Source organism: Dipteris shenzhenensis, chromosome 18, assembly GCF_047967505.1.
Source record: "Dipteris shenzhenensis isolate YYH24624 ecotype China chromosome 18, Dip_SZ_1.0, whole genome shotgun sequence".
Taxonomy (NCBI): Eukaryota; Viridiplantae; Streptophyta; class Polypodiopsida; order Gleicheniales; family Dipteridaceae; genus Dipteris; species Dipteris shenzhenensis.
Window position 1 is genome coordinate 50,297,921 of NC_141613.1, and position 15,312 is coordinate 50,313,232.

The window sequence follows — 15,312 nt, forward strand, 5'->3', positions numbered from 1 at the left end:
AGCACTATACAAGAACTTGGAGCTTATAGTTTTTGATAAGGTCTCTCTAATAGGGCCAAACACATTTATTGCAGTAGACATGAGAATGCATGAAATAAAGCACAATCACATGGAGCCCTTCGGAGGTGTTGATGTTTTGTTATGTAGACTTATGCCAAGCAAACCCAACAAAGGATGCATGGATCTTATTAGACAAGCCAACAACCACAACAATGTTACCCTTTGTTTGGAGAAACCATGTTCAATATTATAAGCTAACAAAACCAATGCACCAAAAGAATACACGCTTCCTTGAAGTATTGAACAAAATATATGCTAGCCAACACACATATGAAGGCATTGCATACCTTAATTAGCATTACAAAAGACAACCTCCAGAAAAGCATACTCTACCACATCTTTTCTACACAAACCCTGCCAAGGACAAACACAATAACAAAGTCTTTCAAATTCTAACAACAACAATTGATACATTAAAAGCAAAGGATACACGACATAAGACATGTAGTAAGACAATCAAAATCCCAAATGACTTGAAGACAAGCTGGATTGCATATTGAACTCAATCAAAAAAAGGAATGCTCATAGAGATATATTTAGGAAACCTCAATATCGAAGATTGCTTGGTAAATGGAGTTGATGGAAAATTCAAAACATTCGATGAGAAGGCCACACAGGAACACTATGGATTCAGTTCATTGACAATAACATTGGAAGGAACACACGCGCACATAACACTTTCCTGTACAATGGAACAACACCACAAAACAGGACCCCAACTCCTCTAGCTACCAGGCAATTCCAAATAGGAAAAACCAACCTAAACATAGTTTCAAGAAGACAATTCCCAATCCAACCAGTACAATAAGAACAATACATGGGGCACAAGGATTATCCATGTACAAACTTGCATTCGATCCATCAAGATTGTTATACACGGCTCTTTCTCGGATACGAGACCCGAACAACCTATACTTGCTTAACAAAGTAGAGAGAAAACACATAAAGGTGGATGACAATGTATTACAAGAAATTAGAAGACTTCAAACAAATTCGAATGGGAAACTAAACAACTTGTCTTCTCATTAACTCAATACTTACAATTGCTTAACACAATATCCTTTAACTGATACAAAGAAGACATCTTAAGCTCCGAAAGCTTGCTAATCAACAACTTTCCTTTGCTTATAAGACACTCATGAGTACATTCTTGAAAACCTTAAACTCCCGGGATTCTAAGTTGTTTGTGGTAGTGACGGCCTCGGGGTTGCAACATACTACAGGCCACAAACTACCTTGCTAAACACTAAGTACTACAACGACAATGGGATTGAGGCCTTGCTAACAATCCATCGATAGGGAGAACAAGACTTAATTGCTATAATCAATATTTACAGATCAACGAAATCAAAAACAATACACCTCCTTGCAAGAGCAAATTTTTCGAAATCAATACACCTCCTTGCAACAGCAGAAAATTTACTGTGGCAACTAAGAGATCAACTATGCCCACAACAATATATGGATCCTCGCTTGACCAATGTGGACAAGAAATAATAAATGAAAGAGGAAGGGGGGAACAAATTACCTTTAGTTTCTGAAAAGAATTCGTTTATGTTTTGAAAATTCAAATCAAAACAAAACAAATTGGAAAATGCTCTAATCATTGAGAATCGGATTCCTCTGCTGCCTTGTAGCATATAAAGTAGGGTTTTACCAGCACAGTCGTGAGCAGCTCTCATTTGGGGTGCAAGCCATGGCGATGGAGCAGGAGAAGCTGCGACTTGTGAAGGTGAAGCCTACCCCCCTTACCCCTCAGAATTTCGGTCCCTTCGGCCAGATTGTCGTCCCATCGCCCGATGGAGCTCTTTTCGGGGCCGACGATGCTCAGCTGCACCTCACTGCTGGAATCCCAAGGTGACGTTTCATAATCACTCTTTCTCTGTTATGTTTTTGGCATTTTTCGAGCTTTCCTCACGATGTGTATTAGTTCTGCCCTCAGCTACGGGGTTTTGCCCTAATTGTAAGCCCTAGAGGCAACAGCGATCGAGGGCAGCCTGGTCGGGAGTGCAGAATTGGGAGGAGTAGACGTTTTGGTTTCTTGTATGTTCAGCGATTTGTTGAATCCCCGCTGTGCAGCCTGCAGGTTTTACATCATGAGACTGGAGGGTAGGCCACTCCGCTTTGGCAGTATCACTCATCACGCAAGTGTCACTCAGTGTCTCGGTTCCGTGGGTGGCCTTCCCTGGTATATAGGTGTGACAAAGCCTAGCATCGTGGAAACCGGGAGTAACGATGAACAATGCCAATCTGTCGCAACTACAGTCCGTTCGCAGGCAGGGCACTACTACATTCCTCCCTCCCCAGATGAAGTAAAAGTGTTTCGGGTAGAGGGTCCTCAATTTCTGAAGTTCCATGTGGGCACTTGGCATGCTGGTCCTTTATTCAAAGAGGGTACCATGGATTTTTACAACCTGGAGCTTGCCGACACTAATGTACGTATACGTTGGTCTTGCAACATGCCCACAGGGACTCACTCGTTCTCATCCCTTCTCATGCCTTAAAATTAAATAAAATTAGTCGTAGCATGTGTGTGTGTGTGAGAGAGAGCGAGAGAGAGAGAGAGTGAGGAACTACATCACGCACAAAAAGACTTCTCTGTAATTTGAAATTCGGACAGGCAGGCTCGTACATTCCTCTGCTTCCACGGGGGCCCAATGTGAAACTTCTGCAGCTCTCTGTTTGTATTGAAACGAAATCTTCGTAGTTTCTTCGTGGGCTAATGCTACGCATATAAAATGTAATTGTGTCTGCCTTTCACGTCGTGTTGAACTAGTAATGGTGGACCGTAAGCCTGATGATTAAGGAAAAGAACGGAGATATGAGCTACCATGCGTTGAAGCTCAGTAGCTTCTGGGCTCCGTATGGGTAACTCTGATCAGAACTTGACACAAAGTTATTGATGAAGGCAAAGGATGTAATAATTGGGGGCTTGAGAAACTGCAGTGCCACTTTTGGCTCAACAGTTTTGCCTGTCGTTTCTTTATATCCTCTTTCAGTTCTGTGGTTTGTGTGAATTTTGAAGCATGGGCAAAATTGTGCCTTTTGCAATCTTGAAGCCTGAATCTGCCCTTTGCATGTCTGCATATAGGACTTTCTGTAGAATGAGGCTGGACGTATCTTTATCGCCTCTAGATTTGTTATAGATGATTCCCTTATCCTGTGTCAAGAGTGAGCACCATTGTGTTTGTCCTGGAGACAAATCGTGGAGTTAACCCCAACGTTGGGTGTTGCTTTTTTAGTTGTTATGGTGGCTAGGTGCTACTTACTTCATAAGGTGGAATATTGTAATTCTTATGCATTGAGAACTGCGGCTGCAACTCATGTTCTGTGTGTGTGTGTGTCTGTCTGTCTCTTCTATTCCCTTTCCCTTCACCTCTTGCTTGTTCTCCCCCTTTTCTCTCTCTCCCTTCTGCTAGGTCTGCCATTTTCTCCGAATCTGCCACGTCCCCTTCACTTATGACTCGAGTGAAACTCGCCTAAGGAGTTCCTGAATAAGAGGAGCTGGTTCTGCAAAGAAGCTTGCAGTGTTGTACTGTGGTATGCCTGCTCAAGGGCTGCGATTTTTCATCAACTACTTCCTTCCATCACCAGCCTAAAGTGCGATTTGCTCTTCACACCCTGTATTGGCTGTAAATTGATTGCAGGAGGTACGTACTTGAAGCCTTAGGGCCTGCTTCAGTGATACCTCCTCTCTTGGCATCAATTGCCGAATAGTTCTGGTACTTGGCAAGATACCTGCAGATAAACTTGCCTCTGGATGCTTTTCTTCTCTGTGCGGTACACAGTCTGTTCTAGTTTGAGGATCTCCTCCATCTCTTCCACGTTAGGTGGCTCTTGGAATCTGGTAACTTTAGATTGATCTTGTGCCATTCTCTATTTCTTTTGTCCGACTAGCCTTCCAAACCACTGGGCAGCCACACGCCCTTCTTTCCTTGCATCTAAGGCACTTGCTTTCCGTACGGAGATTTTTATTTTTCTTTGGCATTTCCTCCTCTTTAAGAGCACTGGGCAGCCATAGGCCCTTCTTTTTCTTGGCGTTTCCAGCTCTTTAAGAGCACTGGTGGGCAGCCATAGGCCCCTCTTTTTATTGGCATTTCCTGCTCTTTAAGAGCACTGGGCAGCCATAGGCCCTTCTTTTTCTTGGCGATTCCTACAATTTAAGAGCACTGGGCAGCCATATGCCCTTGTTTCTTGTGTGCCTTTCATAGGTCCTGACTCTTGTCATTTATGCTCATGGTGGAAGGAAAGTGTTCCAAAACAGTCATAAGACTCTAATAATAGAAATCCATCAGTTTTTTCCGTTCTCTGCTCATCATCTTCCTTGCAAATAACCTCAACAGCTCTGTAATAAGACGGGCTGCTTCTTTCAAGGGCTTTGCATTTCCTTCGGCTTCTTTGGCTGCAACTCCACCTTTAATTCCCAAATAAGAGAAAGAAATACTTGGCCAATGATCACTTGTACTGATACTTGAGTAGTATTTTCCCTGAAACAAATTCAAGAAAACAATCCTCTATTCTCCTTGCATTGCCATACAAGGATTAGCTCTTCATAAGGCAAACTTTATCAACATAAAAGACATACTTAGCCTTATATATTTTTCGGAGCCTTTCTTTATCTTCTTTTCTTGAGAGACCCCTCAAGTCTTCTCTCATGATGGAGTGATTTGCAGATATATTGTTACCATTTCCAAGTAGTGTGAACCTTTCTTGGGGTTGCTTTGGAAAGAACTAGTCTGAAACAGATTGCATTCACTGCAAAGTGCTTCCAATTCTCAATATCTTCCTACCAAGCACTTACTGTGCTTATCAGATATAAACTTGGAGGGAGCTACAACTGATTGTGATTTCTCCTTGTCAGGCTGATGCTTTTTGGCAGGGCCTATCCTAGGATGAAGATTCCAGAAAGCTAGAAAAGCTAAGCTCTTGGGGAAGCATACCACAATCAGAGGCTGATTTTGGGTTGCTTTCTAAAACAAAGGGCCTAGGCTATTATAGACCCTGTTTCCTTGTTTGTGGATCCTGCATGCAGGGAAACGATCGAACCCAATGCTTCACACCACTCGTTCGTGATGGTATTTGCACAAGGCTGAAAGTTTACGATTTATGACGTGCAAGTATCTGTAATCGGGTCGCTCTGCTACTGCTGCATAGTAGACCCCAAGCCAGGAGACTCATCGAATTCACAGCAGATTGTTGTCCTGTAGATCATCTCTCTCTCACTCATTCAGCGCTTTTCTTTTGCGCTATACCAGCGTAATTTCTCCTTCTCTACTCATCTACTTTTAGTTCTCTTCTCTCTCTTTCCACCCTCTACACTCCTCTTCTATTCTCTTACCCATGGCTGAATGGAGTCAAATGCACGAAGAAGCTGCAGCCAGTATGCTTGCCCTCGAAGAGCCTTGAGGAGAAGAACGTGATGACATAAATCTCGTTGAGGATAACCTCGTCACAAAAGAGCAACAACAGAGCTGAATTTGAAACAAAAATGAAGGAACTGGAGGACTTGTTTGCAGCCCAGAAGTGCATCAAGACTCAAACCCAAACGATTGCAGTGCGTCAAGCCACAAATATGGGTTTGGCACCAGAGGGAGTTTACGAGTGGCACTATCCTTTAGAAGGATGTACCCTTGATGCATGGGTGAACTGATGATAGGTATACTTGTCATTTGATCTCTTTTCTGATGCACTCAAGATTCAAATGACACAAGGGATGTTGAAGGGAAAGGCATAATCTTGGTGACGTGAGTTAAGAGAGAAATTGAAATATGGGCCAAGTTCGAACAAGTGTTTAAGGAGGAATTCCTTCAACTAGAGGATGAGTTTGATCTCATCACCAAGTTCACAACCTGAACATGGAAAAATTGCCATGTGACGCTTATCTACAACTGTTCAGAGATTTGCAATTAAAAGCTTCATACATGGATCCTACTATCGTGTGTGAATTCTTTATGAATTGCTTGGCAAAGGAGCATAAGCTACAAGTGAAGAACAATCGTAGCAAAAACTTCAAGGATGCTATTAGATGTGCGAAGATATACGATGACAATATGACGAAAGGAACTTTTTCATAGAAACCTCAAGCAACCACAAGTACTGAGCCAAAGAACTTAAGGCAGAAGAGGTGATTCTGTCGTGCAAGGTTTATGTAGACTCAAGCCCCGAGTCCTTAATAGACTCCAACTGAGGTGATTGCAAAGAGTGTCAAGAAAGCGGAGAAAATCTCCTTCAATATGTAAAGGAGGGTCGTTGCTTTTTTGTGGACAAAAGGGACACATGAGGATGCAATGTCCGAAGTTGAAGACCAAGTCAAAGAATGCAACTTTGAGTGAGGTCAAAGGTAACACTATCTCTTCCGTGCACTCTATCGTCTTAGGTCAAAGTCTTCGCAAAAAGGATTGTAACTTTAACATGAAAGTGTTTAAAACCAATGACCTTATTAGCATATATGGAGTGATCATGGGGGTAAAATAGTTCATACCTTGGTTGACTTTGGTGGTTCTCACAATTTCGTGAACGTGAAACTAGTGCAAAAATTAGGGGTTCCAACATAGGCAAGTGACCATGTCTACGAGGTGGACATGGCAGCTGAAAAGCAAACTTGGGATTGGCGTGTGACAATTTCTCATTACCATGCAAAATTACTCGAAGGATCTGTGTTTCATGTTGATGTAGAATGGATTCTATTTTGGGGGAAAAATGGTTGCATAAGTTGAATGTCTAAATCGATTGTAGAGTCATATATTAACTTTTGTCCAAGGGGGTGTGCCCTTTATATTACAAGGTGATTTTGATGTCCGCACACTTTTTCCTTTAACGTACTTGTGGCTCGCTTGGCTTTGCATGATCTGTCTTTGCCTTCTATGCTTGGAAGGCTCTCACAATCTCTTGTAGGAGGAGGAGCTAGGCTATCAGGAGGGATTGCCTCATGGAGCGCTATCCTCTGAATGCTCTGACCCTGTACCCGGTAAGCTGGAACGCGTGTCCTCCCTCAGTCAACCAAGCCACCATCCCCCAGGTGTAGTCCCTCTGAAGACTTCGCATACAGGTCATGATCCGGAGGGCTCCCATCCAGATCCTTGCTGCGCTACGATAGCTCCAAAGGCAGTGCGGGATCGTTTTCAAGAAACCAGTAGAGCAACAATGGCACTGTCCCTCCACTCGCATCTACTCCAACCACGGTCCAATGGGAAAGCCTCCGTGGGCGGCCAGCCAGAAGACGTAGGATATCTTCCTTGGCCGCAAACTGGACCGTTACTGCGTCTAAAACTTGGAACGGATATCCTGGGGCACTCTATGGGCCACCCAATGCCTCTCCCTCGAGGGGGTCCACATTGAAGAGTCCATTTGTAGCCTCCTGCCAATCCTTGTGGTTTAGGAAAAGAAGGGCACCTTGTCCACCTGCTCGGCAAGGCCGCCCCTGGAGGGCCAGAACCACTCTCTTGGATCCCATTGGACCTCACTCAAGGGTCTACCCTCCCACAACTAGAAGCGCCATCTGGGGGCATCTTGCTCTGAGATACTGGGAGGGTCAATGTGCCACTCCTTCCCCAAACATCTCACCACTTTGATCATCTGCCAATGAATCCCATCAAGACTCCCATCCATCTCAGGGTCTCAGTGAGTGGTTGAAGTAGACCTCCAGGTCCTACACGGAAGAAACTGAGGTGCATGTTGCCTCGTTGCATCATCATCCTCAAGGGGACACCAATCCGAGAAAACTGCCCTGTGGAGTCCCTCCCACCAGGACTCAGGGATGGCTAGGTCAATCTCTCTCATCCGTTGCCTTGCCCCTCGCAAATGTGGTACGGTGCTAAGCCTCGCCTCTGCCTCCATGGGTAATCTGCTCCATCTGCCAAAAGACCTGGTCGGGCCATGTTACCGCAGGGCATAGTGGGACAGTGGCCCAAGCCTCCCAACGCCTGCGGCATGATCACCATCTGCCAAGCGACCCGGGCTCTAGTATTCCTCGTGCCATCCGAACTTGCCCAAAGGAAGTTCCGAACCAACCGTCGGAGCTGCCCAATGCATCCTCTGTGAAAAAACCAGCAAGTGGCGATATACCAGGGCGTGGCAAGAAGGACCCGGTTTGCCACTAAGGCATGACTTGCTAGGGAGAGTTTGGCCGAGTTCCAGTAGAGAAGCTTGCGCCGAATACTCTCAAGGACCGAGGCGATCTGCTGCTCTGCTATAATGTTAATACCAACCTGGCATCCGAGGTATCTCGTTGTCTGGCCCTGCGGTATCCATCTGAAGCCAAAGTCACTCTCCCACTCACGAATCTCCTGTGTCTCCTCATACCATGTGAAGAAACCTATGGAAGTTGATCCACGCACCTGAGGCCTCGTAGTAAATGGCTAGGGCTCCCTGGACTCTCTCCAAACTCGCTGTGGTGCCCTCTACATACAAGGCCGTGTCATCTGCAAACTCAGAGTCAAGCAGCTATAATGTTAGTACCAACCTAGCATCCGAGGTATCTCGCTGTCTGGCCCTGCGGTATCCATCTGAAGCCAAAGTCACTCTCCCACTCACGAATCTCCTGTGTCTCCTCATAGCATGTGAAGAAACCTATGGAAGTTGATCCACGCACCTGAGGCCTCGCAGTAAATAGCTAGGGCCCCCTTGACTCTCTCCAAACTCGCTGTGGTGCCCTCTACATACAAGGCCGTGTCATCTGCAAACTTAGAGTCAAGCAGCTCCTCCTCCTCTCTGATTGGGAGCCTCAACCTTGTGAGGCTCGCCACCTGTGATCTCAAGTAATAGCCGAAAGCCTCTGCCACGAACAAGAGGAGGAAGGGAGCGAGTGGGAAGCCTTGGCGGACTGAACGAGAGTGAGGAAAGGCCTCGCTCGTGTGTCCTCCGATAAGCATTTGGTTAGAGCTCCCCGCATAAAGCGAATAAACTCCTCTGACCCATCTGTCTGAGAAACCCAAGCTCCGCATAGTATCCTCTAGGAAGGACCGCTCCACTTTGTCGTAGGCCTTCTCAAAATCCAAGAGAAGGACAGCCAGCGGCTGTGACTCCTCCTTGGACCAATCCACTGCCTCCCAGAACGTGAAGATGTTGTTCAAGATGTTGCGCTCCTGGACGGATCGGTCTGTGTCGTGGATGATGTTATTAAGATGGGGCCGTAACTGCAAGCTCAAGACCTTGTCGAGGATCTTGTATGCAGTATCAAGCAGAGTGATTGGTCTCCATTGTCAGATGTCTGACCTATCTCCCCCTTTCGGGATCAAACAAATCCACCCCCTGTTCAGGGACTGAGGGAGGGAGCTCGTGTCAAATATCTCCTTGCAAGCTAGTCGGAAAAGGGTGGAGAATCTCCCATAAGTTCTAGAAGAAGGCCGGAGTCAAGCCATCTTCGCCAAGACTTCTGGGTCGGGAGAGCCTTGAGGGCTTCCCAGAGCTCCTTATCTGTGAAAGGCCGCTCCAGTCTGCTGCATAAATCCTGCGATACTACTGTTGGAACGTGATCCCAAACTACCTCTTGGGCCACAAGTCTAGCTGGAGTCATCCTCTCCGTCTGAAAGAGTTGGCTGTAAGAACTTGTGGTCAGGTCTAAAATCTCATGCGGATCAGTGTGCATGATGCCTTGTGGATCTTGGAGACACTGCAGCTGTGTGCCTGTCGATCGAGGCCTAGTGGTTTGAAAGAACTGCTTCGTCATCCTATCCCCAGCTGTACCCGCCGGGCCTGGGAAGAGTGATAGGAGAACTCAGCCCGCCAAACAAGCGCTCTTAAACTTGTCGCTAAGCCACTGAGAACCTGGGTCCTGCTCCTTGAGTCGCTCTATGAAGGCGAGGTCTCTCCTCAAAGCCTGCTCGCGCTCCTGAAGAGTCCTCCGTCTAAGGGCATGAGCCTACAACTCCTCATTGATCCTCTGAATCGCATTGGCCACCCACGAAGCCCAACCCTCATACGGTGTCGTCTCAGACTGCTCCCAAATCCCCACATTCCAAAGGACCTCCTGCAGGACGAGGAGATTCAGCAAGTCATGGTGGCAGGGGCTGATCTAAGTGAAGTACTATTGGAGAGTGGTCTGACATCGTGGTACCTACCAGAATCCCGGTAGAGCCGCCTCTGTGCAGTGCCCGATCCCCAACGTAGAAACGGTCTAGTCTCTCAAGCAGTCCATCGTGTCTCCTCCGTCCAAAGGAGAAGAGGAGGCTGTCAGGTATCGTGCTGAAATCTGGCTCTCGCCACGGGTCTCTGCCACCACTGATCATGAAAATGAACTGCTCCCAGGTGCTACGCTCTGCGGCTGGCATCTCAGAGAAGGAGGCGTTGCCTTGCATGTCTTCCCCAAACTCTAGGTTGTTGAAGTCTCCAACAATCCAGGAGTCTACATCCAGAAGACACTCTGACAGCCTCCTCCAAAAGATCGGGCGATGCTGTCTGCACGCTAGGGCATACATGTTCAGGATCCCAATCTTGGACTCTCACGTCGTAACTCCCATCCAAACTGCCCTTCTTGGGATAAGCTCGCCCTGATCGTAGCCTTTTGGAGCCAAAGTCTGAGATCGAGAGTGCAGACCTGTCCGCTTCATCCTATTGCATGGGACCACTCCTCCAGACCTCTCCCTAGGAGAAGGTGGTGTCGCCGTCTGATGTCTTATGCTGAGAACATATGCTCCTAAATCAAAAGGATGTCCACTATTCGCCCTACCACCACCCTCTACAACTCTTGCCATAGTATCAGGTACTGCGGTTGACTACGAGCATGGTTGCTGAGCCCGTGCATGTTCCAACTCATGAGGGGTTTGGAGGGCGAGTAGTTTGTGTCTGTGCGTCGACGTACTAGGGTGGATACCGACTTAATGCCGATCTTCTGTGCCCACTTCATCATGAAGGAGACTTCCACTTCGAATAGCTCCGCACACTTTTGGAGGGGTCAGTAGTATGCGTGATCCACCTTTACCTCAAGCGGCAATTTGATAACTCCTATTGCCAAACCACACATCGGCTCCTCTCGTGTGAAGCTCAGCTGAAAATTCACCTCCGTACCATGGGCATGCCAAAGGTCCAGCCCCTGTGGCCCCATCCACTCGTCCATCATGCGTGAAATCTGATCTCCCATAATAGCATCAAACACCTCTGGGGACCACTTCTCCAACCTTGTGGAGGCAAACTGAAATCTCTAAACGGGGTGTGTCTGAGAGCCCACTACGCTGATCAAACCCTCCTTCCGGGGCTGCAAGACCATAAGCGTTACCTCCAGCGGTAAAGGATAAGAATCTCCAGATAATTCTAGGGTCCCAACCTCCAGAAGTCCCGCGGTAAGGGACGTCCAGGTTGGAGGCTGGGAGCTGTCAGGAGCTCTTGGGGCTCGCTGCTGATGCAATGGTGAATGCGAATGCTGAACCTCCAACACGGGAGGATCATCTGGCTGGGCGATGGCTCCTTCTGCTTGGGGAGGTGGGTCTCCATGTAAGGGCTCCTGTTGCTGCTGCTCCTCAGGTGCCTCTCGGACAACCCTATCTCTCTCTTTGGGTCTGGGTATGGGTCTTTGCCTGCGGCGCTTTTGGGCTTGTTTGCTTGGTTTCTTTTTCTTTTTAACCTGGGTCCAGTCCCCTTCTAAGGGGGTCACCCAGGGGGTCTGAGACTCCTGTTGCTCGTCTGACTCTGGCCTGCTGACTCTGCTTGCTCTGCGGGGATGGGGGGGGAAGTGCTCGGCCATGGCCATGGGGGCAATCTCTGGCTAGGTGACCCATTTGTTTGCACCGAAGACACTGGCCTGGTAACCTAGAAATCTCTACTCGCTGGCAAAGTGTACCCTCTTGAAGGGTCTCTAAGAGAATCAACTCTGGGAGGGACTTTGGGCTCTCAACCACCAGTCTGATCATGGGGATCCCGTCATTTTCTACCACTGCTGCGGCCGAATCTGGAGGAGACTCGAGCACTGTGCCAAATGCCCGACCAATGGAGGGGAGGATGGCTCTATACTCCTTTGGAAGCTCTGGGAAGCGGAGTGTAACCGAGAAGCGGGGAACATGGTGTGTCATGTTCCATGTCCTCCACTGTAAAGCCATGGTACCAAGGGAAGAGGGCCAAGGAGGATGGGGCTCTGCTCCACAAGTGTCAAGGCAGTATCGGGGGAGCTCAGTTGGATGAGGAAGACGCCCTTCCATAGATGGCGACCTCCTAAATGTGGTCACCCTTTAGTGCCAAGCTCGCTTGGGTCCACTCTCGCACGTGTCGCCTTGTGGGTGTGAGGCCCACAATTCTGCCCACAATCGCCTTGTGTTGGAGGGACTGAATTGCTTGCTGTACCTGTTGTTTGTTGGCTAGAGAAAGAAGGACGTTAACGGCTGTGGGTTTTGAGGGTGCTGCCATAGAGCCCCTCTGGCCAGACCAAAGGTCACCCCCAAGATCTTCCTCCTCCTGACAAACACAAATGCTCTTGTTGCGAGTGAAGTAGGGGAAGGAAAAGAAGAGGAGGAGGTGAGCGAAAAAGGCAGGGGGGAGGAGGTGAGGAAAGGAGGCAGAAAAGGAAGCGGGAGGAGGCAGGGGGCAGCGTGATGAGGTGAGGTGGAAAAGCAGCGGGGGGGTCGGGAAAGGGGGGCCCAAGAGGGCGGGAGGGAGGTAGAGGGTGAGGAAGCACCGAGGGGGGCGGGGAGGAGACGGAGGGTGCGGAGATGGAGGCGGGATTGAAGAGGGAGAAGGAGGTGGGGAGGGGGGGGTGAGAGCGAAGAGGGGGCGAAGGCGGAGCGGGTGGCAGAAGGGCGAGAAGGGGGAGGAGGTAGAGCGGAGGGCAAGGAGGAGGCGGAGAGGGGTGGCGAGGGTTGCGGAAGGGCAGAGCGAGGGATGGAGGAGGGGCGGAGGGGAGACGAGGAGGAGCAGGGGCTGAGGCAAGGGGTAGAAGGCAGAGAGGAGGCCGGGGGCGGAGAGGACTTTGATAATTGGAAAGGGCCAAATGGCTAATTGCCAAGACACTTTCCATAAAGCGGGATGCTATTCTATATAAGAGTGGCGATAGCTATTTTTAGTGTGCGCGCAACATTGTGGATGTTTTGGGCTGGATTGAGAGCCAAGTCTCGTGGTGCCATCTACATAGCAGATCATGAGATGATGTGCTGCAGGTTCCTTGAGAACGGGTTTTGGTGGTATGCGACACCAAAGCTATAGGAATGGAACGGGTTTTGCCTATTTGTGATTTGGACTACGGTTAGGGTTAGATCCTAGAGGGGCCTCGGCATGTAGTTTTAGTGGTATCGCTTTTCATAGTACAATGACAGCCATGGTTTAAATGCTATGAGCTTATTCTTTTCCATGGTTTCCATACCATTGGACTACATTATCCTACTATGGTGATGGCACCTTTTGCAAGGGTATCCATAGCTGGCACTTCATTCAGTGTACAATGGTAATAGGATGATGGGGGCTTGTACATTACATGGGATGGATTCTACATCATGTTAGGACTGCTCCGATGGATTAGTCACTAGTGTCTGTCCTCACATCAAAACGGTTGGTCCCATTGAGCAATGCCAAACAAGGGAATGTGGTAACTATTTTCTTAAGTAAGTCTTGAAGTAGATGGCCTACTTACCCTTGCAACAGATTGGTAATCGGTTTGTTTTTTGAAAGGTCCAATCGAACATCAGTGGCATGGATAATGTACCCCAAACAATATGCCTCTTCTGAAGAGAAGCTGCTCTTCTTTGCCTTTAATGTAATGTACATTGCTGTCTTTGATAAATTGTAGCACCTGAAACCGGTCTTCAATAAATTCAAGGGCAGTAAAACTAACAAGTAACCAGTCAACACTGTTACATCAACAATTCAGCAAAAGTATAACCAACAGATTGCAAGCTAGAGTGCCTCTGCACCAAGACAGACACAGATTGGCCCCAAACCTTGGCGCCCCTTTCAGTATTTCTTTAATTAAGGGAGAGGCCCTGAATTCCAGGCTACATAAAGGATACATTCCTTCTTACAATTGGGGCATTCCACATCCCAATGGGCATCCACATACCTTGCATAGCCCTTACCGTTAACCGCTCACTACTCCTGGCAGTAGGTCTCCATCCCTAGTCCAGGAAGCTTGCACCCAGCCTGGAACTGTCACTAGTAACCACAGTTGGCCACACAGTTCCCCATAGATTTCACCAGTGTCCAATTAGCCATCCATTTGTTCAATGCAGAGAAAGAAAGCATACCAAAGCTTTCTCCACTGTCCAGGACTGCCATGACCAATAGTCTCTCACCCTATGGGTCGCACATATCCTGATACAATAACTTCTTTCCCAAGAGAGATCTAGCATCACAATACAGCAAACACTATGCCGGTCACACCTGTACCATACCTCTCGGGGTTCCATTCCAAGCATGGATTCCCGACCCCTACCTACTCAGCACCGAGGCTGTACCAAAGATGTGCCGTCTGCCTAGCAACCACTGCCTGCATGTGACCCATCTCCTGGAGAAACCAAAAACACACGGAACATGTTACCAGCCAAAGCCTGCAATATGATACACAATGAATTCAAACCCACTTGCATTCAGTGCTCTTCCCACTCACAGTAGGCATCAGTATCACAAACCATTAACCCTGCGGGGCTTTGCTCTCACACCCATGTAACCATAGGCATCCATACTCAGTGCAAACACCTGCATTTAATATAGAAGCCATTATTTACAGCCCAAGCAAGGCACTCGCTCCTTGGTCAATCACAAGCGTTCACTGATCCATTGGAATACCCAAACAATGGGTGAAAGCATAACTGAGCTGCCCCTGGTGCTCAGAAGCACAAACAATATCTGCAAGCATACAATTTTTGTTTTTTCAAGAAAATTACTTCATTAAGTATGAATGAAAACTGCGAGAGCAAGCTCAAATGCGGGAGTACATCATGCAATGCATGAGGAAAAAACAGCTCAAAGTGAGCTAATAAAGAACCAAGGCGGAGGCTGAAAATGCCATCTCAACCCTGAAGGAAACTCAGAGAAGAAAGGAGATCCCCTCCAAACTCTGAAAAAAGTAACTCTCTTGGCAGTGGCTGCTTTGGAGGATCCCTGCATGCTCGCCCAAATGGCCATGAGAGTGTGTACCGTGTCAGTCCAAATACTGGCCATAGTCTGAGAAGGGTGAACCTGGATACTCGTCATCGCCTCTGTACACCTGGCTCTCCAAATATGCCAAGCTGCAATGCTAGCCAAAATCTCCCAAGACGTGTCTATTGAGGCATGAGCAGCTCTGAAAGGAGTGAGGGCAACATCCTGGAGGGAACAAGACTCCACCGAGTGTCGCCA

General features: G+C 47.9%; 1 protein-coding gene across 3 annotated transcripts in view; it reads left to right on the forward strand.

The window, feature by feature from the left end:
• The first annotated feature begins 1,671 nt into the window (after positions 1–1,671).
• LOC147891374 (uncharacterized) overlaps positions 1,672–15,312 on the forward strand; it is a 31,029-nt gene continuing 17,388 nt past the window's right edge. For 2 of the 3 annotated variants that reach the window (XM_087389732.1, XM_087389733.1), the window contains exons 1-2: positions 1,672–1,917; positions 2,147–2,495. In XM_087389732.1, the coding sequence (XP_087245858.1) occupies positions 1,757–1,917; positions 2,147–2,495 (510 nt within the window). In that variant the 5' untranslated portion in view covers positions 1,672–1,756. Of the gene's footprint in view, positions 1,918–2,139; positions 2,496–15,312 lie in introns of all 3 variants that reach the window. The other variant, XM_087389734.1, reaches the window with a different exon arrangement.